The 22,316-nt window shown below is 45.3% G+C and overlaps 1 protein-coding gene across 1 annotated transcript in view; it reads left to right on the top strand.

The window, feature by feature from the left end:
- The window catches only part of LOC138300223 (pancreatic triacylglycerol lipase-like), a 212,048-nt gene extending 190,550 nt beyond the window's left edge, over positions 1-21,498 (top strand). Inside the window, exons 11-13 of the mRNA XM_069239267.1 lie at positions 2,818-2,929; positions 15,749-15,916; positions 21,385-21,498. Of these exons, the coding sequence (XP_069095368.1) occupies positions 2,818-2,929; positions 15,749-15,916; positions 21,385-21,448 (344 nt within the window). The 3' untranslated portion in view covers positions 21,449-21,498. The remainder of the gene's footprint in view (positions 1-2,817; positions 2,930-15,748; positions 15,917-21,384) is intronic.
- The last annotated feature ends 818 nt before the right edge of the window (positions 21,499-22,316 follow it).

Raw genomic sequence — 22,316 nt, 5'->3', positions numbered from 1 at the left:
GGAGACATGGTGGTCCATACAAACCAGGTATGTCCTGGTCAAAAATATTACCTTCCGACTTTAGTCCTTTAAGTCCCAATCTGCCGTAGGAATACACTTCTAAAGCCTTCTGAGGCAGCAGGGGAGGCACTCATAGACTCACAGGGGGGCAGGCAGAGACCAACGGGAGGGTCCAGTCCAGTTGCCCCTGGTTTGCTGGACTGTTGCAGAAATCCTCTTGTAATTTGTTCTAGCCCTACTGTATAGCTTTAACAGGAGGCCAGCCTTATGTCCACTAGAGTACACTTGTTAGCCCTGGGCACTAGGGAGAGAGCAGGTGTAGTCTTCTATGCTCTTCTCAAGCCCTCATCTGATCTTCCATAAGTCCAGGATTGCATGGGTGCCTGGAGATGCCACATGTTTGTCTGGCATATCTAACACTTAAATCCAGATTTAGGCAGACCCTATAGCTGCAACAAATTTAGAGACAGACGTCTGGTGGAACAAAAACTGTGCTCTCAGAAAACAGACGGTGGATACACACAACATGCGTTGCCATTCTCTTTCCCTCCTTTGAAGTGCACTCCAAATGCTATATGTAATCCGTAGCAGACCTGTCAAGAAGTTATTGATGCTCCAGCAGGATCTGACACTGTAATGTCATCAAGAGGCCCACTGTAATAGAGGCCAATCAGACTGGGAGGAAAAAATAGAGGTGCAGGCCTGGGTGTTAGCTTCATCTGCTTGTGATTGGGTAGGCTTCTTTGAAGTTCACCAGGGGGCTAGGCACAGCCCCTAGGCCGTGCTGCCAAGGGAAGGACAACATCTCCCCACACCCAAGGCCACTTCATACCTCCCAGTGGGGAAGCCATCAACAGCCAGGTGACTACTGGAAGTTTCAGAAAGGCATTAGAGGCAGGGAACAGGTAACTCGGGTAAGTTTTATAAAGAACCTTTTCTTTAATAGTTACAAAAATGTGACTTTATCATTAAATTTGACTTTGTTTAACTATTAAAACGAGTCCTTGAAATATGTTTCTAGCTGCTACCAAACTGAAATTATTATTATAAAGTGTAATAATCTAACGCAGTGCTTTCCCATGGAACCATCCAGCCTTGCGCAATGAAGATAGCTTTTAAGATTTTTCACTGTCAAGTAAAAAAATGTTTATTCAGGAACAAACCCCTTAAGACTATCTCAATTAAAATACATCATTCATTACAATAAAAAATTAAAACAGTAAAATAATTAAAGATAATGTATATACTTAGTGTAAAATAACTTTGTAATAAAATGTACACACTACTGTTCTTACACAGTATTTCCTTCTCATAAACCATGTGGACGCAAGGAACTAGAGTTTCTCTGGTGTTAGACCTTAAAAGTCGTAGAGCATATTGGGGATGGGCTGTCCCAATCTGACGATAGATTGGGACAAACAATTTAGTCCACACATTTGCATAGTCTTTGGAGAAAAATAATACATGTGTCACAGTCTCAGTTTCAAGTTTTACAAGCAGGACATTTTCCATCAGTTGACGAGTCAGTTGGCCATTGGCTACTGAAGCCATTCGGAGGCAGTATGCCATACTTTAATTTTATATAAAGTTGTTTACATAAAACTGGCATAACTAATAAAGAATGGCTCAAAATTGATTGTACACGTAAATTCTAGAAATATATGGGGCCAGTCTATAGGAGCGTAATCTGGGTGTCTGCCAAATTTGCAGCAGTATAAAAGTGGTGTAATATTTACTTTGTTTGCAATAGATTTTATTTCTATATCCATATAAAGTGGTAACAATGGGGGACTTTGTGGCAGCATAACAACGAATCTAAGGAAATGCTTTTTCACTTTGGCAAGACTGAGAAATTTACGATGGTCCCATAATCCAACACCATTAAGGGGTTACTCCAGAGCTTCAACATATTACAATTCTGTAATGCTGGGGTGCCCGAATTTACCAGGGAGTAATTTGATCTGTGTCCCTTTAATATCCCAGAACTATATTGATGCAGTTTTAAGATGTACTTTTACATAAGCTTTTTCACTATAAGTCCTACCATATACCCACTCTTATGGACAATGAGGCCTACCTTCAGGGTGTCTTAGTAATATTTAAGAGGAAGGTTTAGGCCTGTCAAAATGGTTTAGTTTGACATGTTGAAATAGAATTTTTAAACTGCCCTGCCAGGCTACAATGGTAGACCTGGGTCAGTGTTGCTCTGTCACCGCAGCAGGTGGCACAATGGGTACTGCATCTCACTAGTGACATTTGTCAGGCCCTGGCTGCACCTGGTACCATATACAAAGGACTTATAGGTAAGCTAAATGTGCCAATCTGGTGTATAACAATTACATCATGTTTAAAAGGGGAGCACAAACACTGTAACACTGGTTTGCAGGGGTAAAGTGAACAGAGTTCTATGGTCAACAAAAACAGCCAAGTCAGGAGGACCTGGCGAGCCATGAAGCAAACTATTTGCAACCTGGAGGTTATCAGTGGAAAACCACTTCTGTATTAGCGACCAGACCTTTAAGGAAGCAATTGCATATCCCTCCGTTTTCCCTTTCAGCACCGTGGAAACATAAAGACACCGTTTTGCGAAGATTGCGCAGCAGGGGCAATATATACCCCACAGTATATTGTCCAGTCAAGAACAAAATCATCTGAATGGCACCATATCTTCAATATTCAGTGGTAGAAGCATTTTGCTGCACAAATTCGAAAATATACCTATGACCATTAATCTGATTTTAAGAAGAAAAAAAACAAATGTAAGATTTTGTTTTTCTTTTTGACTACATTTTAATGAACATGTCCTTAATTCTGCAGGCTATCGGTACAAAGTGTCGGTCACGCTTACTGGAAGTTCTAGAGTGACCGGGTTTTTTAACGTCGCACTCTACGGAAGCAATGGCAACACTAGACAATATGAAGTTTTCAAGTAAGTTTATTGTGAAACGCGAAAAACACATTTCCTGTTTCACAGTTTTTATACATACGAATAAATTGTTCTATTAAAGAAACCAGATTGCACAGTCTAACTCGTGGAATTCCTCCGTGGCATAGTGTAAGTAGAAAGTGTTGTGCCGCTCCCATGTTATTATTACGCATCCATTAATTACTCCTTATTAAACTCTGGAAATCAGCGAGCGATTGGTTTTGATAAACAATGGTTTTCCTTTGTTTTGAAAAAAATCGCATTTAATATTTCGTTTAGTTCTATATTATTTTTGTTTTTTTACTTTAACCAGTAGATGGCAGTGTCGGTTCATCTACTCCTTTTTTTTTGTGGTGGGGTTGTGGGGGTTTCGGCCCCCTTGTGCCTCATGCTTTTTTTTTCTTTATATCTTAATATTTTGGCTGGGTGGAGGAAGGCGGGGGCGGCGCCGGGACAGGGAAATGGGGGCGAGGGTTTACCTATCATCCCCTCTTCAGAGCTATTGGAATAATGCGCCAGGGAATGATTAAATTGCGCTGCAGCGTTGCCTGAATTGTGAGGCGGGAAAAGACATAATATGCAGCGTAGGCTAGTGTGTATTTCGCCCTTTTTAATGTTAACACTGTCTGGGCAAAGGTTCCCTCTAATAAGAAGCAGTTTGATACTCAAACACAGTGATAGACGATTAGAAAGTGACCAGTCAACTTTTGCCAAGGGCCTTCCACTTCACAGCAAACCCTGTTGCTGCATTTTAGTAACTTTTGATCGATTTGAGCTAGAAACCTTTTTTTAAAATAAATTCTATAAATCAGTCAGTAGATGAAGGATTATGTGGCAAATCCATAATTTTGTTGAAAAAGATTTGGGTGGAAAATTGAATAATTTAAATGACCCTGTCTATTTCGAACGACTAGAGCATTCACATACATTTTTAGGTCGAGCATAGCAGCGCACAAGCTCTGCTTTTCCAACGTGTTGGTATGTATCTGGGCTTTCAACCCCTCCCACAGCACCCATCACTATACTCCTTCATGGGCTTGCCTTTCAAAAATCCTTTGTTTTCGTTGGTAACTGCTTTACCTTTGTCCCTCCTTAGGGCGGTTTTGGTACCACCTTTGCCGTCGACCCTGTTACATGGATAATTGCACTTTTGTCAATAACTTTGACTACGAGCGAACTTCTTTTTCATTTTGTCTCTCTCTTTGCGCTCACGGCGGTGCTTTGAATCAGCTCGCTTATGTCTACTGTTTTACTTTTTATTTTCAGTTTGTGTGGCAAGAAAAGTCCAGTTAGGAATTTACAACGCTAATAGCTCTACCCCGAGCAAACACGAGACCAATTGCATTGCAAATGCTTGTTGTATACGTTTTCTCTATGTTTTTGACTTCATTTTAATTTTCGATGCAATTTTCCTTCCGCCGTTTCTTTGCCTGCTCTCACCGCCCTCCTCATTCTAGCTGGACTTCTAAGACCTGCCTTAGGTCTAGAGCTCGCCCCCCACGTCCGCAGCACCAACCTGCTGTCTCCTGCCTCTGACCCCCGCCCACGCTGCTGCTAGCGTGTTCGAGGCCCTCCTCCACCCGCAGGCATCCTCCTGCGCCTCATCCCTGGTGTCTAGTGGGCTCTAGTAAGCTTCACTTGACCCGTGTGCCGCTTTCCGCCGTCCTGTAAGTGTTTTCTATATTTTCTGCGCCTTGCCTCCTTGCGCTTCTGCCCCCGTCGTGCCCCTTCTGATTGTGCCACTTTTCGCCGTCCTGTAAGTGCTTTTCTATTGTTTTCAAGCGCCTTGCCTCCTGCGCGTCTGCCCCCGTTGTGCCCCTCTGATTGCTGTGCCCCGATTGTATTTTGTGCCATTAGTGTATTTTTGTGACTGTTTTTCTAATTTGTGCCCGACTTTTTTGTGCCTTGTTTTTGTTGTTTTCGCCCCTTGGGCGCTCCCCCTTGCAGTTCTCTCCCTGCCGCTGCCTCCCTGCGGCCCTGCCCCCCTCGTGCCCCCATTCGCCGCTCCCTCCCGCCTCCCGCCTCCCAGCTGCTCCTCCCTCCCCCCTCCCTTCTTAATGGCTGGCGCTGCGCGTCCGCGCCAGAGGCAAGCCCGTCTGCGCCCGTCGGCGCCTGGACCGCGACCAGCGCCACCTCCCCTGGCCCTCGCGCCCCATGCCTTCGTTACTCGGCCAGCGAACTCCTCGCCCTCAAGCCTGGCCCCTCCACAGAGTGCTTCCAGGCCAGCCCGAAGCACACCAAAGGACCTTTTTCCTGCCGTACCTGCAACTTCACCTGCAACAGAACAACGAAGCCAGCAACAACCAACACTAACCATCTGCACTGCATCCTCCTCAACACACGCTCCGCACGAAAGCACGGCATAGAACTCTGGGACCTGCTCGACAGCAACGCCCCAGACGTAGCCTTCCTGACCGAAACCTGGTGGAACGACTCCTCGGCCCCTGACATCGCCATCGCCATCCCTGACGGCTACAAGATCACCAGAAGAGATCGCACCAACGGAATCGGAGGAGGAATAGCCATCGCCCACAAAGCTACCCTCAAGATCAATACCCACACGGACGACACCCTCAAAACAGCCGAACACCTCCACTTCCAGATTCACACGGACCCCAACACTACCCTCAGAGGAACCCTCATATACCGTCCTCCAGGACCAAGAGCCCTCTTCAGCGACACCGTCTCCGACCTCGCAAGCACCCACGCCCTCGCCTCTTCAGACTACATCCTCCTAGGAGACCTAAACTTCCAACTGGAGAACAACAATGACGTCAACACCGCATCACTGACCACCAACCTCTCCAACATCGGACTCCGTCAACTGGTCAACACTCCCACCCACATCGCCGGCCACACCCTTGACCCACTCTTCACTTCAAGCAACCACATCTCTTTCAGCCACACCTCCGAACTCCACTGGACCGACCATCACTGCGTCCATTTCTCCTTCAAGAAAAACACCAAACACCACCGCACCCCTCTTCCGCCTCACCGCCGCTGGGGAAAAGTCACCAAAGACCAACTCACCAACAACCTCGCCAAAAAACCCCCACCCGACCCCACCGACCCAGACTCCGCCGCCATCAACCTCCAACAATGGATCCTCAACTGCGCCAACATCCTAGCCCCACTCAAGAGACCCACCGCCAACCAAGAAAAGAAAAAAACAGCCTGGTTCACAGACGAACTAACCACCTCCAAACGCACCTGCCAGAAACTCAAGAAAAAATGGATCCTCGAGCGTACACCCGAGAACCTTGCTACCCTCAAGGAAGCCAACCGGAAACACCACCAACTGATCCGACTCGCCAAGCGCTCCCACTTCACAGAACGCCTTAACAACAACGCTCACAACTGCAAGGAACTCTTCAGCATCGTGAAGGAACTCTTCAACCCCAACGCCAACGCCAACGACATCCCTCCATCCCAGAAACTCTGCGACGATCTCTCCACCTTCTTCTACCAGAAAATCGCAGCCATCCACGACAGCTTCAACACCTCACCTCCGCCAGACCCCACCCCCAACAACTCCTCCCACGCCGACCACATCACCACCTGGACCCAAGTAGACGACGCCGAAACCCTTAAAACCATGAACTCCATCCACTCAGGATCTCCATCTGACCCCTGCCCACATCACGTTTTCAACAAAGCCGACGTCGCCATCGCCCCCATACTCCGCAAGATCATCAACCTTTCCTTCAACACAGCTACCTTCCCGGACAGCTGGAAGCACGCAGAAATCCAACCTCTCCTCAAGAAACCTAAGGCTGACCTCAACGATCTCAAAAACTTCCGTCCAATCTCCCTCCTCCCTTTTCCAGCAAAAGTCACCTAGAAGACAACTCCATCCTAGACCCCTCCCAATCCGGGTTCAGACGAAACCACAGCACAGAGACTGCACTCCTCGCCGCCACAGATGACATCAGACTACAAATGGACAACGGCGAAACCTCAGCCCTGATCCTCTTAGACCTATCAGCCGCCTTCGATACAGTCTGCCACTGCACCCTACTAACCTGTCTACACGAAGCCGGCATCCAAGACAAAGCCCTCAACTGGATCTCCTCCTTTCTCTCCGACAGAACCCAGAGGGTCCGACTCTCACCTTTCCACTCCAAAGCCACCAACCTCATCTGCGGCATCCCCCAAGGCTCCTCACTAAGCCCAACGCTATTCAACGTCTACATGGCCCCCCTCGCACAACTGGCCCGCCAGCACAACCTCAGCATCATCTCCTACGCCGACGACACCCAGCTCGTCCTCTCCCTGACCAAAGATCCTCTCAACGCCAAAGCCAACCTTCACGAGGGACTGAAATCCATCGCCGAATGGATGAGCAACAGCCGCCTAAAACTTAACTCCGACAAGACGGAAGTCCTCATCCTCGGACGCACCCCCTCGGCCTGGAACGACTCGTGGTGGCCCTCCGCCCTAGGCCCTCCTCCCACCCCAGCCAACCACGCACGAAATCTCGGCTTCATCCTCGACTCCGCCCTCACCATGTCCAAACAGGTCAACGCAGTCTCATCCTCCTGTTTTAACACCCTCTGCATGCTCCGCAGGATCTTCAAGTGGATTCCAACAGGAACCAGAAAGACGGTAACCCAAGCCCTCGTCAGTAGCAGACTCGACTACGGCAACGCACTCTACACAGGCATCCCAACAAAAGACATCAAACGACTCCAACGCATCCGCCCGCCTGATCCTCGACATACCCCGCCGATGTCACATCTCCCCTCACCTGAGGGACCTCCACTGGCTCCCCGTGGACAAGAGGATCACCTTTAAACTCCTCACCCACGCACACAAGGCTCTACACAACACCGGACCCACCTACCTGAACACCAGACTCAACTTCTACGTTCCCTCACGTCAACTACGCTCTGCCAACCTTGCCCTCGCCATCGTCCCCCAAATCCAGCGCAAGACCTCTGGCGGCAGATCCTTCTCCTACCTCGCCGCCAAGACCTGGAACGCACTCCCTACCTCACTACGCCAGACCCAGGACCTCCTCACCTTCAGGAGACTCCTCAAGACATGGCTCTTCGAACGATAGCAGCACCACCGACCCCCCCCCCCCATTCCCCCCCTTAGCGCCTCAAAACCCTAACGGGTACATAGCGCGCTTTATAAATTATTGATTGATTGATTGAACAGAATTCTTCTCAGAGGTGGTAAGAGGACCACTGATATATACTTGGAATATGTGCAGGAGAAGGATCCTCTGCAGGCTATAAGGAATACAATTAGAGATCAGGGACGTATGTGAACTGTAGGGACGAAGTAGTCTCCCCTCCTCTGGATGCTTTAACAACATTTCTCTAGTATCATACATTGCCATTATAACTGGCCTCTTAATGCTAAAGGGGGCCAGTAATGGCAGTTATTGGCCCCATTGCAATATGAAACACTGTGGACCTGTGCGGTGCCTCCTGGAGTTCTATCTGTTGAAAGCAGCTGGAGTCTCTGGATGAATCGACTTTGGGACTCGGATCTGGAATTGCAAATTCCCAAAGTAATAAATAATTTTCTTAGGAGACCCTCATGGCGCTAGTTGTGGGTGGGGATGGTGGGGAGGGGGAATCGGGATCAGTCATAATGAGGGCCTTAGTCTACATACAGCTCAGTTGTTTCTCTTATGCATATGGAACTTGCTTGAGTCTGTCTCATACCTGTTTGAACTCTGTTCATAATTTTGCTCCAGGGTTCTTCGTTCAGGGACATATTTCTATGCCTTTACCATTCTTTTACATTTATATTTGTAGCATTTTGCTCCATCCGTCCCAACTGTCATTAAAGTACTCCAAATCCAGAGCAGTTGTGAAGAAATGAAGACATAAGTAAGAACGACCAAAACAACCGAGTCGAGGTTGGCAGTTACTCTAGAACTGCCAACCTCAAATTAGTCCATGATCAGCACTGTCAACGTTCTATATGGCATAGCTAGAGTCTGGTTGGATCATAAGATAGCACTAGAATACCCAAATCAATACCTGGCCATTGCACTACTCCCCTTCTACAGCACAAAAATAAAACCACATAATGCAGAACTACAAGACATAACAACATAGATGCATGCAAGGTAACTGAAGATAAATAAAGACAAAACATGGGGCTGGGGGACTTTGCCTGGACTTTGGCTTGGAGAAGGGTGCTCAGAGCTCCTGGCAGCAACAGTTCCCTCGTTGCCATGTGTGGACCTTTGAAGCGGCAGGAACAGTTCCTACTCTGACAAAAGGTTGCCGAAGCTATCCCTTTCTTTCTTTATTTTCTAAACTTCACAAGCCTAGCAGTGCACAGAATTAAAAAAAAAGAAATTGCGACCCCGAAGACTTTTTGCAATTTCGAACATCCCTCTTAAATTCCCAGTCTATCGTTAGCTGCTTTGATTGTCTTTTTCAGTCATGGAACTTCACATTCTTTTGCAGTCCCCAAGAAACCCATCGGTACTGTGCACCTGTGGCGGTGATTCTCATGGACCTGCGCACCTCTGTGCAGTACCTACAGGAAGATGCATGTCAGAATGCTTGCTTCCATAGAAAAATGAGCGGGCAATTTTAAATCCGAGCAGCCGTTTGACTTGGACCCACCTGCCACATGTTTAATGTAAGATGGACATTTCAGCCAATTCAGAGTTCCCCTTCCCACTTGGAAGCTCTCTCTACGCCTTTGCGTAGGCTGCTGTCCGAGGGCCTGTCCCCTCTGAAGGAATGTACTACAGGACCTGGGGAATTACTTCCTGCTGCTACAACACAAAGAGGAGGGGAGGAGACTGGGTGGCACGTGGAGACCAGCGCTCAGTTGGCCCAGAGCCCAAGGCCACCTGATAATGCTGCTCCTACAGGGACTTTCAAATGATGGAGGATTTCCAAGAGCAGAAGTGCCCAACCTGGGATCATCGAAACACAAGAGTGAGCACTTTCTTATTCCACAAAGAGTAAGTGTAACTGTCTGCAGGTAGTATGGAGAGAGACCTGCAGCTTTTAGAGCTGTCCTGCACTCAGGATCTCTCTGCTACGAGCATTGCTAAGCAGCCTTGTGCATTGCACCCCAATACACGACTCACTCGGCTCTGGCGCCTAAAGTCTGTAAACCACAGTGTTCTCTCCAGTTGCTTAGTAACATTCTACACACACTGGCAGTTCTGTGAGCCTACCAGCGGCACGTACTTGATACTTGGCGTTTCTGCTGCATCCCTGTGGCTCTCCTCCATTCAGTGCACCAGAAACCTTGGCCCACCCAGCTGTGCGGCTCCCTCCTGAGAGTCACTGGTGTCTCCGATCAACACCTTGTTGCAATGTATTACAATCACATGCCGGGGATGCTCATTATATGCTAATGATAGTGACCAAATGTGTCATGGAAGCGTGGAACCCCTATCTGAAAATTATGAGAGCCCAATTCTCTGTGACACTGAAGAGTACCACCCACATCAGTGAGAAATGTGAGCCCCAACTGCATCCACCACCACCGTTATGCTGCCCTATATAAATAAAGAGTCACTCACTTCCTTTCCACAGAGCAATCAAGGTGGAATGGTGAACTAAGACCAAACAGTGCTAATCCCTCATTCTTTGTGAGGGAACCAGATGATGCACCTTGCACATGTCCTTGGCCACCAAATCTATTGTGCACATACAGTTCTGAGACTGAGAAAAACATGGTGTTCCCTCCTTCCATTGCCCTTGGCATGTACAAGCCATGACATAAGGTAAGGCTCCCTGACATCTGGTAGGCATTGCTGACATACAATAAGAACAATAAGAACCTCTAGCATTTGCTACTAGTAGTACATTTCGTGGCCAAGCCTGGCATCTGGTGGTCAATACTGGCATGCAGTGGTGTCACTTGAACATGGAAGTCAGCATTCACCCATGCGGCACAGAGGTCAATTGAGTAGTTTATGAAACTGACACCCTGATAGCTTGCAACAATACTAATGTATTTACTCAAAATTAAAAGCAGGGATTTTAGAGCAAAGTGTGAATTTGTTCAGAAAAGGCCAAGCTATAGTTTGACATGTTTGAGTAAAATTGGTATTTGATAGCAAAATGCCTTTTTTTTACATGATTAGCCAAAGTTTGATATAAAATTAATGCATTTCCAAAACATAATTACACCTGATAATTCATTACTAATTCATATTTATTTGGGTAATACTTATGTCTGATTATATTTTCTTGGTGCCAGGGTTCACTTTCTGACAGGCTGGTATTTTGTGGTTCATTTGAATGTTGCTTATTATATACATTTATAGCTAGACAGTATCAACTGGGCTGCTACGTGATACCTGAGATTATATTAAGGGACAGATCTGTTTGAACTTGTATAAACTCTGTGACTTGGTGTGCATCATGGACAGAATCTGCCTCATATGCCAGTGTATTACAATCACATGCCAAGATTTTCCATCATATGACAGTGATTGTAACCAGATGTCAATAATGCTCATTTAATGCAAAGATGCCCTTTAGCCACCACGTATGGCTTCTAAGTAAGGCGCAATGCCCATCATTTTGCAGAAAACGGTGAAATAACACTAGGATCTACAGAATGTGCCAAACTGGGCCATATTATACAAGAGAACCATAGTGTCTAGGATTTCCACAATATTCCAGAAGAGCTAATAACTCCATGGACACCATAATGATTCAAGAATAAAATGTCAGTGGCACCTTATTTGTTCTACAGGTGTGGAGACACTGTTCGACATCTGCACTGCCTACATTTTAAATGCCATTGCGTCAATTGTGTACTCCTTAATTAACAGTGTCTCACTTACTAATGGCATACTTGCAAAGAAGAATCATAATTTCAGATCTCCTGTATGGCCCTGTGTCCTTCCATTCTTTTCAGACAGTGCAGCCTTTGGGCTACCTAATCTCCAGGTGTATCTGTGTTAGTGGTAGCACTCAATTCACTGAGCGATGTGTGGTTCAGAGGGCAAGTTTTTGGGCCTCTGATCGTTATGGAATGTCCTCGTTTTCAGTCACCTTCCACGACCTGAATTGCTTATGGTTTTCAGAGGTCATGGGTGTCTCCAGACTGTGTTAATGTTGATTCCTTCCATCCTTGCATGTAAGGCTTAGGCTGTGGGACTAGGAAGCTTCAAATGTACCCTTCCGAAGTTTCTGTGTGGGCTGCCTCAAGGATCCACCCTCTAGACATTTGCATTTAAATATATAAGTCATGCTATTGATCTATGTATTATCCTGCTTTGGTCTCATATATCATTTTTACCCAGGTGACAGTATCGATCGCAGTCCAACTATTTTTTTAATTTTAATCTTTTTATTGAAGATTTCCAACTCAGGAACAAAGCACACACATCTTCTCTTTGTATTACAGCAAGCCAGTAGCATATGTGCCCCAACTTGTATACAGCATTTAGCGATTACCCCTGTGTAGCAAATGTCCCTCACTGCCTCTGATTAGCCACATCCCTGGGTCCCACAGATTCAATGCCTGTCCTGCATGGCATTCCAGGGTTGCCAGATTTGTTTCAATTTTTCAAATATCTTCTAGTTATATAAACGTGCTTTTTAACCTAGAACACCAGTCCAGGTCCACTTTCCATTCTTCTAAGACCAGTGTGGTGGGTGTGCCCCTTCACTGAATCACGTTTCTCCCGGCAACCATGTGTAGTGCCACATGGCTACCTCTCCCTAAATATATCAAGGATGGCCATTTTTCCTGAGAGGGTTGCCTGGAAGTCAGACATATCTTTAAGCCAACGTTCTACAGCTAGCCAGAATTGCTCCAAAACTGGACAGCCCCACGTCACATGCAGGAGAGTTCCCATCCACTTTCAGTTAAATAGGCAACTATCGTCCAGAGCGCAGCCGATCCTGGCTAGAAGCAATGAAGTTAGATAAACTCTGTGCAAAATGTTTAACTGCACAAATCTAAGTGCGCAAGTGTGGCCGCCTCCTGTGGTGTGGCAGTCGCTTCGTCCCACTCCCCCTCTTCACTCCCATTTCGCCCTGGGATCCACCCTAGGGTCCGGGGTATTGAGCATACTTTTACGGCATATGAGAGATATGGCTTTCTGCGGGATTCCCTCTGCCAGCAGTCCCTGTAGGTTTTCCACCTTTCAAAGCATGTCGCTATCCCACACTGGAGTTTCTCTTTTAAGGGTCCTGTCCCATTTTAAGGGTCACAATGTTCTGGACTGTGCCCCAAGTCTTCCAGAAAGTTTTCTAGAAGAGGTGATTCTTTTTGGCTTGTGGAGAATTTCAGACACCTTGATCCTCATTGTCTTTGGAACCCTTATTTCATTCAAGGACACCATATCAATTAAGGAGGCATGAGTGTGTTTTTTCTGTGTGTGCACGTGCGTGTAAAGCATTGTTCATGTATTTTGAGCAGGCAGGCCCGAAATGCCCCGTTTTCTTGCTAGCTGTTCAGGCTACAATCCCGACCTTTGCAGAGGATTGTTGGTCATCTCTACTAGGATCGCACCTGGTGCTATGCCAGTGAAGGGATACCACTTCACAAAAGTACACGCAGAGGTTTTTGGGCTGGTGCCACAAGAGAGGGACTAGAAAAAACCGCCGCTGTGATATCCGCTTGCTTCCTGTCCATTGTGAGGGAGACACTCTTCTAATAGTCATCCGAGCAACCCAGTAGAGGGCACTCACGGGTGTCCATGTGGAGCCAGAAGACTAGGTTTGCATTGTAAGTTGTGATCTTAACAGACACACGTCGCAGAATATGGCATCGTACCTACTTTTGAGAAGGGGACAGTATTGTCGTTGTATAGTTAAGAAAGTATGTGCATGCACGTCTACAGTTCGTGACCATAAAAACATAAACACTACTTACAACATGTTATCATGAAAGGAAAGTCAAATACATTATCGTGAAAGATTATTAGGGAATATCACAGCATACAACAGGCTAAGGCAACCAGGCAGCAATCCTGTTCCTAATCAGAAAAGCAATTATAATGTTGCTGTATCAGCAACGTAAATAAGGGCCAGATGTAGGTACCCTTTTGCGCCTCGCAAATGGCGAAAAACGCCGTTTGCGAGGTGCAAAAGGCCTCACGCGATGCAGAAACACATTTTGCGAGTCGGCACCAACTCACAAAATGTGTTTCAGACTCGCAAATAGGAAGGGGTGTTCCCTTCCTATTTGCGCCCGCATCACGATGTAGAGTTGAGTTGTGACCGCGAAAGCGGTCGCAAATCAACTCGCAGTTACCATCCACTTGAAGTGGATGGTAACTCATTCGCAAACAGGAAGGGGTCCCCATGGGACCCCTTCCCCTTTGTGAATGCTCACAAAAAATTTTTTTCAGAGCAGGCAGTGGTCCTATGGACCACTGCCTGCTCTGAAAAAAAACGAAACAAAAAGGTTTCGGTATTTTTTCTATTTGCAGCTCGTTTTCCTTTAAGGAAAACAGGCTGCAAAGAGTAAAAAAAAACTCCTTTATTAAAAAGCAGTCACGGACATGGTGGTCTGCTGTCTCCAGCAGGCCACCATCCCTGTGAGTGCCTGGACTCGCTATGGGGTCGCAAACTGCGACCCACCTCATAAATATTTATGAGGTGGGTCTTTGCGACCCCATAGCGAGTCGCAGAAGGTGTCTGAGACACCTTTCTGCATCGCGAATTGCGAGTTGCAATTTGAGAGTCGCTCTGACTCGCAAATTGCAAGTCGCAATTTGTCACGTACCTACATCTGGCTCTAAATCCGAGAGCACACATGTTCTAGTAAAAAATTACTATTTGAGCCGCATTTGCGAGATCTAATGGGGTTACAAATGGGCCAAAGTCCCACCCACGAAGTGCCATGGTCTTGATGAACAATCCTCTCAGGCACTGGCAAACCATGAAATAACACTTAACAACCATTAACTGAAGGGGCAGCTCAAAGACTTCTCTCAATGTCCTTCTTCGATGTACCTTTTAATGTACTTCAGAAGGATTGATGACGAGTTCTTCTAAATAGCTAAGATTGTTTGTGGTAAGAAGTAAAATAAAAAAGGGAGGAAGCTTGGAGGGTAAGAGGAATACATACAGTATAAACAATGCCAGTGGAAAAGTTAAGATAATTTCAAGTCCACGCTACCTGCTAGCATTCCGGGGGAATGAGCAAACATTTGATTAGATGACAGTTTTTTTTTTTAAAACACAGCATTTGATTCTCTTCTGAATCGTAGCAAATGCTGAGACTCTCATTATCCAGAGAGAACTGACTTTCAGTACTCTATCATTGATGGTGGGAATTATTGGTCAGTTTTCTTGCAGCTGTCAGAGAGTTTTTTTAACACAAATACATATTATTGGTGTCCTTTAAGAATTGTGTAACATCCCCATGCACAGTTTTATATGTCGTATTGTACTGTAGCATTTGTATGGCAATTCACATCACTGACAAGGCCTCAAAGTGCTTTGATTTTGGAGCGTTCCTTGGGCATCCCATAGATGCGTTTCGAATTTTAAAATTGGCAGCATCGCTAAATGAAAGAGCAAAATGATGATCATATGACCAGCTTCATATTAAGAAGCTTTCCACGAGGGAAGAACTTTTACTTTGTAGCTTTGGGACTGTGCAGAGAAAACGGACAATCATTTAAAGTTGGGCATTTCAATAATTGTGCTAGATCAGCTGTAGAGTGTTTGTTGTGCCATATGTTTTTTTTATCATATATCTCACAAGGTGGTGATCAAATAGGCAATTACATGAATTCACAATGTAGTACATTATTTTACTGTATCGTACTTTCACAATAAACAATGCAACACCCCAAGATGTACTAGGCAAAATGTGCGCTGCCTGACCATCAACCATGCATCTTTCTTTTTCAAGGGGTACAATGAAGACGGGAACTACCTATTCAGCATTTATTGACGTAGAAATTGATGTCGGAACTCTCTACACGGTCAAATTTCTCTGGAACAACAACATCCTGAATCCTACCTTTCCGAAACTAGGTGCACAAGCGGCGGTGATCCAGAATGGAAGAGACGGCAGAATGTATGTATTTTCATGCTGACAGTGTCAGCCTTTTATTTCATGAATGTGGTTTGGGAATTGTCCCCATGCATCCTTAACAGGACTTTATAGCACGTGAAGTTCGTCTCTGGTAAATCTACTATTAACATGAACCATAATACTGAACACCAGTATAAACAGATCTAGGTTTGGTCCTTCCTTAATCTTGTATCTTTAAAAAAAAAAAAAAGTGAATGTAAAGCTGTGCTTCGAATGGTTTGAAATTATTCATAAACAAAGGAACTAACTGTAAATATATGCCTTTTGTATTTTAAGTGTGGCAGCCTTGGGCTATTGTCACTATGTTTCAACGACAGGCCATAAACAATCTGCCAATGGTTCTTCAGTCCTGCATTCATTGGTCTTGATCTGACTCAGATCAGAGGGGTAATACAGGCCCCAAAGTGGTTGCAGTGCAGGAGTATACACATTAGGAGAAGGGGCAGGTGGAACTCGCGGAGATTCACTCCACCGAATTCCGAAAACTACCCAAGATTCCACAGAGTTCGTGAATGTTGTGCTGCTCGTGCTGACTTTTAGTGCCGGGAGCTCATTCTGCACTGAATAATCAGTGCGAATGGCACCACATGGCACAGCAGAAGGCGAGGCCCTGCTGCTCGAGTTGATGTTGCTGCCACTCGAGTAGATATTCTATTCACGCTACAGGATGCCAATTCTTGCTCGCGCTCGCCAGTTTACTGTTAGCAAGCTGTGTGTGGGGAAAAAACTGCCACATGGCGGTTAGCAGAATTTGGTCAAAACTCTGCGTTACAGTGGCCAAAATTCTGCCAACTACTCTGGCACAGAAGAATTTATCACCCACGGCTAATCAGGAGCCCTTACTAAGCCTAAGGCATTTGTATCTTAGGGAGGAGGACTGACTAAGTGAAATGTAAAGGGGCTGTTCAGCAGTTCTTGCAGAGACCTCATTAGGGTAACTTATACTGTTATATCCAAATTGTAAAGATCAAGCAAAATGGCTATCCAAAGAGTTCTTCATCATTTCATCAATGATGGCCATGATTTAAGTCAATGTTTGTAGCTTATGAAATATTGAGATTCCATTGATTTCTTATTTTCGAAGCTCACATACTACTTCTGATTTTTAATTTGTCAGGCAAAAAGTAACTGTTAGAAAATACATCATTTCTAGAATTAGCCAGGCTAACTACACACAGATTTCTCTAGCAATTATGAGAGAAATGGGGTTGTTGGTTGACTGGGGTGTGAGCCATGGACATCAATTCACCAAAATCCTAGGGGTAGCAGAAGTGACATCATACACCCTTTGACCTTAATGATGTCACAGGAAGTGACCTCATATGACCTTTGACTTTAAATCTTCCTAGGCAGTGATGTCACATGACCTTAATCCCAATGACATCTCAATAATTAACACTAGCGAAGTTCCATAACAGTTGCATGATTAATATAACACAAACAAATGTCTATTTTCGGATATCATCTATGTAAAGGCGCAGATATAATATAAGGGAACAGTTTCCAGAAATATAGTAAGCAAGCAAAGTGAGCCTGATGTCTTCTAGTGGTGATTGGAGGGTGCAAGTTTCTCTCCCCGGGTAGAATTGTGAAAACAATGGGCTCTAGTAGTGCATTTCAAGACATTTCATGGTGTGCCAAGCTATTGAAATCTGACAGTCCTAATGAGTTGACACAATAATGTTTTTAAAATATCCTATGTGTGCCCCATATGTCAAAAAGTACTTCCAATGATAGGGCTAGCATTTTGCTATGGGTGCCCCTTTTGCCAAAGCATTACATATAATATACCAGTGCCAGAATTTTGCTAATACTGCTGTCCATGTCCGGTACGCCAGTCACAGCATTTTAATAATGGTGCTTCTATAAGCCAAGAACCATGCCAGGTCGAACATCAGACTTCTAAGCATAACACATTCACACTTATGCTTGCTTACACTGCTTACTTAGTTACACTCATTTACTCACCCTCAGGCCCTCATTACAAGGCTGGCGGTCGTTAGTCCAACCGCAACATTATGACAGTGGCAAATGCGCCACGGCTGGACCGCCGCCATGATACCACCGGCCAACGGCCTTCTGGTGCCAGCGGTCTCAATCTGCCTGCCCTGGGGATTATGACCCCTCTGTCCTCCGACGTTTACATGGTGGTTGCACCGGCATGTAAATTATGATGGAGACGGGATGCCGGGGCCCCCTAGCCAGCCTCATCGCACAAATCACTGTCTGCTCTTGCACAAAGAAAAATGCCACAGTGGTGAGCCTTTGGTTTCCAGATGGAAGGTACAGCGGTGATGCGATTCTGTTGTGCCCTGGGTGTAACCCACACAATAGAGGTAATGCACCAATTTTCTCCACGCACAAGCGGAGCTCCTGCAGCAGAGGATGTGTCGGCTCTCCTGGAGCAAGCACCTTAGGCCCACTTCCAAGGGTCTAGGTCTGGGATGGCACCATCTGGCGGACAGACTTACAGATGGCAGAGTCCAGGTGCCGGAACAGGGTGGTAAGAAGCCTGTTATGTCCCTGAAACTTCAGATCAGGAGGCCAGTGAGCTAGCCCTTGGAGTCACTCTGGGTTCTGGTTTGGAAAAATAAAGGTCCAGTCCTCCTCACTTCCAGGCAAGACTGCAGCAGGCACAGGTCAGCACAGCAAATCAGTAGGCTAGCAAACAGCAGTCTAGCAGAGAGGCAGGCTTCAGCATCACCTCAAACCTTATTCTTGGAAGAATATCCACAGGTCTAGAAGTATACTGAAGTGTTAGTGTCAGAGGTCCAGCACTTATACGCAGTTAGGCCAACTTCAAAAAGATGTCTGTGAAGTGCACAGAGTCTCTGCCCTTTCTGTCCTGGCTCCAGACTCACGACAGGGGGCTATAAAGACCTTTGTGTGTGGAAACAACAGAGCCTATGCAGGTGTAAGTGAGATTGTGCCGAGTGCCTCTTTCCCATCCTGGCCAGGATGGCCCATCAATGCCTATCAGGTCACATCTAAACTTCCATTGTGTGTGGCTGCCTAGGAGGAATACTCAAAGCCCAGCTATCACCCCACCCCAGACATGTGATCAAAGGCAGGCTGTACGCACCAAGGGCCAGATGTAGCAAAGGGTTTTACCCATTTTGTGTCTATGGGAAAATGTGTTCGTACATATGGCCCCAAATGCCTAAAGTAGGAAAATGCAGACTTTCAAAAAGTGGCACTTTCAGAATTGCAATTTAAATTCTGACTTCACCATAAGTTAGGATTTTAAATTGTGATTCCAAGAACACCAAACTCGAAAAGGCTATCTCTTCCCGATTGTGAATTACACTTATAAGATGTAATAAGGTAATCTCAATGTTAACCTATGGGAGAGATAGGCCTTGCAGTGGTGAAAGACGAATTTACAAATTTTTCACCACCAGGACATGTAAAACCTAAAAGTACATGTCTGACTTTTTAAATACACTTCACACTGCCCTTGGTGCTTTCTAATGCCTATCTTAGGGGTGAGCTATATGTATTAAAAAGGAAGATTTGGGCCTGGCAAAAGGTTTACTTTGCTATGTCAAAATGACAGGTCAAAATTGCACACACACGCTCTGCAAGGGCAGGCCTGAGACATGTTTAAGGAGCTACTCAAGTGGATAGCACAATTAGTGCTGCAGGCCCACTAGTAATATTTAATTTACAGGTCTTGGGAACATGGAGTGCACTTTACTAGGGACTTATAAGTACATTAAATATGCCAAATGGGTAAATACTAATCTTACAACATTTTAAGGAATGAGCACAAGCACTTTAGCACTGATTAGCAGTGGTAAAGTGTGCAGAATCCTAAGGTCAGCAAAAACGAAGTCAGCAAAAACAAAGTCAGAAGGCAAAAAGTCATGGAGAAACCACGCCGAGGATGCCAGGTCTAACAAATTGCATTACACACTAGAGAGACCTCATTCTTATTATGCCCTGGAAATTGGTGGGTATACTGAAGGCCTGATTCAGAGACGTAAACGTACATCTTTGTGTACGTTTTTGATCGTTTGCTATTCATGAAGGTATTTTATGAGCATTATCTTTGCAACTACATAGTCTCTGCACAGCACAAGATAGGAATGTCCTATCCTTTTATGTGCGGATACTCCACAGGTGTGAAGCTACTACTTTTAAAATACTTTCGTAGCAAACAATCATTCATTTACACAAAAGTGTAAGTTTGTAAGTTTACTTTAGTGAATCAGACCTAAGATCTCTGCAGCAGGTGCCTTAACACACAAGTTATTTTTAAATATGAGTGACTAATTAAGTAAACCAGAACACCTTTCCCAGCACATTTGTCTTTGTTACAAATTCTTTAGGTCAGCATTTAAAAAAAAAAAAAAAGATGTGTAAGTGTACTATCAGACACCGTGTCTCGTGATTCCACACCCCATGACTCCACTTCCTATCTTTGCCACTGCATGAAGGACATCTTATGGAATTGCAGGGTAAATATTTTCATTTTCCATTATAACAGAAAAATGGTATATTCCAAGTCTGGCTACCTAAAACAGATGCAACATAGAATGCCATAAAATCTAATAACACAAGCCAACTGACTGGTGCGTCTCAGAAGGTAGTGAAGACCCTATATAATGAGGAGAGATTACAATCGAGGAGAAAGCAGCAACGTTTCTAAAATCCAGTTACTAAAATTATTAAGTCACCATAATTTAGATTTGGAAAAAACATATTGAGACGGAAGATGGGAAACACACGATACGTGGACTGAAAATGGGACGTCTACAGATGCGGAGTTCCTCAGCAGAATGGCGAACTGCATTAAGTCTTCATTCACGCGATATGTGTGTACCTATGGACTGAGCATAATACTCATTAAATAACAATATTCTAAAGTGACAGATCCAAGTAGTAACACCCTTAATTCTAAAACGAGATATAAAGGAAGTGGAGTTTGCCAATCTCTCTATTCAGAAGCCATGCCAGAAATGCTCTCTTTTGGGGGTACTGTTTCTAGACGGTGCCAGTCACGTTGGTCTCATAGGTATCGTCGAGATGTATGGATCTAACCACAGCAGCTGACGTTCCACTACGTAGCCACTTGTATAAGAGAAGTATGTGGTATATACGTGTAATGGGACGCCTTCTTATTTTAGGAATTCTCGTTATAGCTGCTTTGGTTAAGTCGAAAATAATGCCCACGAGGCAGTCATAGTGCAATAATCGGGCACTGAGCACAACAAATGTAATTTGTGGCAAAACAGATGTGAAACTATAACCCAGCGCTACTTCCACCATGTCCCTGTGTTTGTCTTGTCAACTTCTAAATGCTTCTTGCTCCTTTGATCACACGATGATCAAGGGAATCTCTTTCATTACTGGTGCTAATACTTGACAGTGCTGAGTATCATTCAGAGACATTAGTGAAAGAGAAATATACTTTACCATTGTCTAAATACCTATTTTTGTCTACATAGGTCAACATTCTGCGGCAGTGGAACAGTCAGGGAGGATGTCCTGCAGACTTTGACTGGATGCTAAAGACAGCTGGAAACTCTGCTATTTGTGCCAATAAAGCATGTCAGAGCATCCATTACTGTGTATTTTGACTCCGTTTCTAAAATAAGGTTGATGCTGCATTCATCGTTTTATTTCTTTTTAGGTATTTCTACAGACAGCTCTACCCGTATGTCACAGCTTATGTCAACAACACCAGCTGAACGAGAAAAATACTTTGGATCACCTCCCTTCAGCCATTGGTCATTTTGGGTCAGCCTCCTTCAGCCATTACCTGATTGAAGGGCCTGTCACATTTGATTCATCCCACAGGAACATTGTGCTGTTATAAATTTTTCATTGAATATTTGCGTTGTTAATTAGTCAAAAAGAAGCCCTCCCAGCCATTACCTGACACCACCACTCCCAAAGACATTGTAGGTCGTCCAGCTCAGTGGCTCAGGGACAACGCCCATTAACACCAGCAGTGTCTCTGCCCACCCCAGATCAGACCTTACCGCATGTGCGACTCTCCCGGGCCCTTCAGCCCACTGGTCCTAGCAGATTTCTGTATCCCAATCATGGACCAATCTGCAGAAGAGTAGCCATCATTTCCCTATTCTCTCCTGGGTATAATCTGCAGCCTTACACTGCCCCTGCCAGAGACAATGCAGTCCTCTTCCAGTCTTATGGCCTCCAACACAACCCCCAGTGACCCTGCAGAATCTAGACTTGCCAATGCCCTCGCCCCAAGCATAGCCATCATATTCTGAGCAGCGGGCCCTGCAGGTCTCCGCGCCCTGCAACAGGGTAGCCATCTTCTCCCTGTTGTCTAGCAGACTGCACCTTGCATCCCCGCACCACTACTCTCAGAGACAGCGCAGTTGGCCGCTAGCCTAAACATCGCAGCACA

Source organism: Pleurodeles waltl, chromosome 6 (assembly GCF_031143425.1).
Source record: "Pleurodeles waltl isolate 20211129_DDA chromosome 6, aPleWal1.hap1.20221129, whole genome shotgun sequence".
NCBI classification, from domain to species: Eukaryota; Metazoa; Chordata; class Amphibia; order Caudata; family Salamandridae; genus Pleurodeles; species Pleurodeles waltl.
Note: the sequence above shows the minus strand (reverse complement) of the source record. Positions and strands in the feature narration are given on the sequence as shown.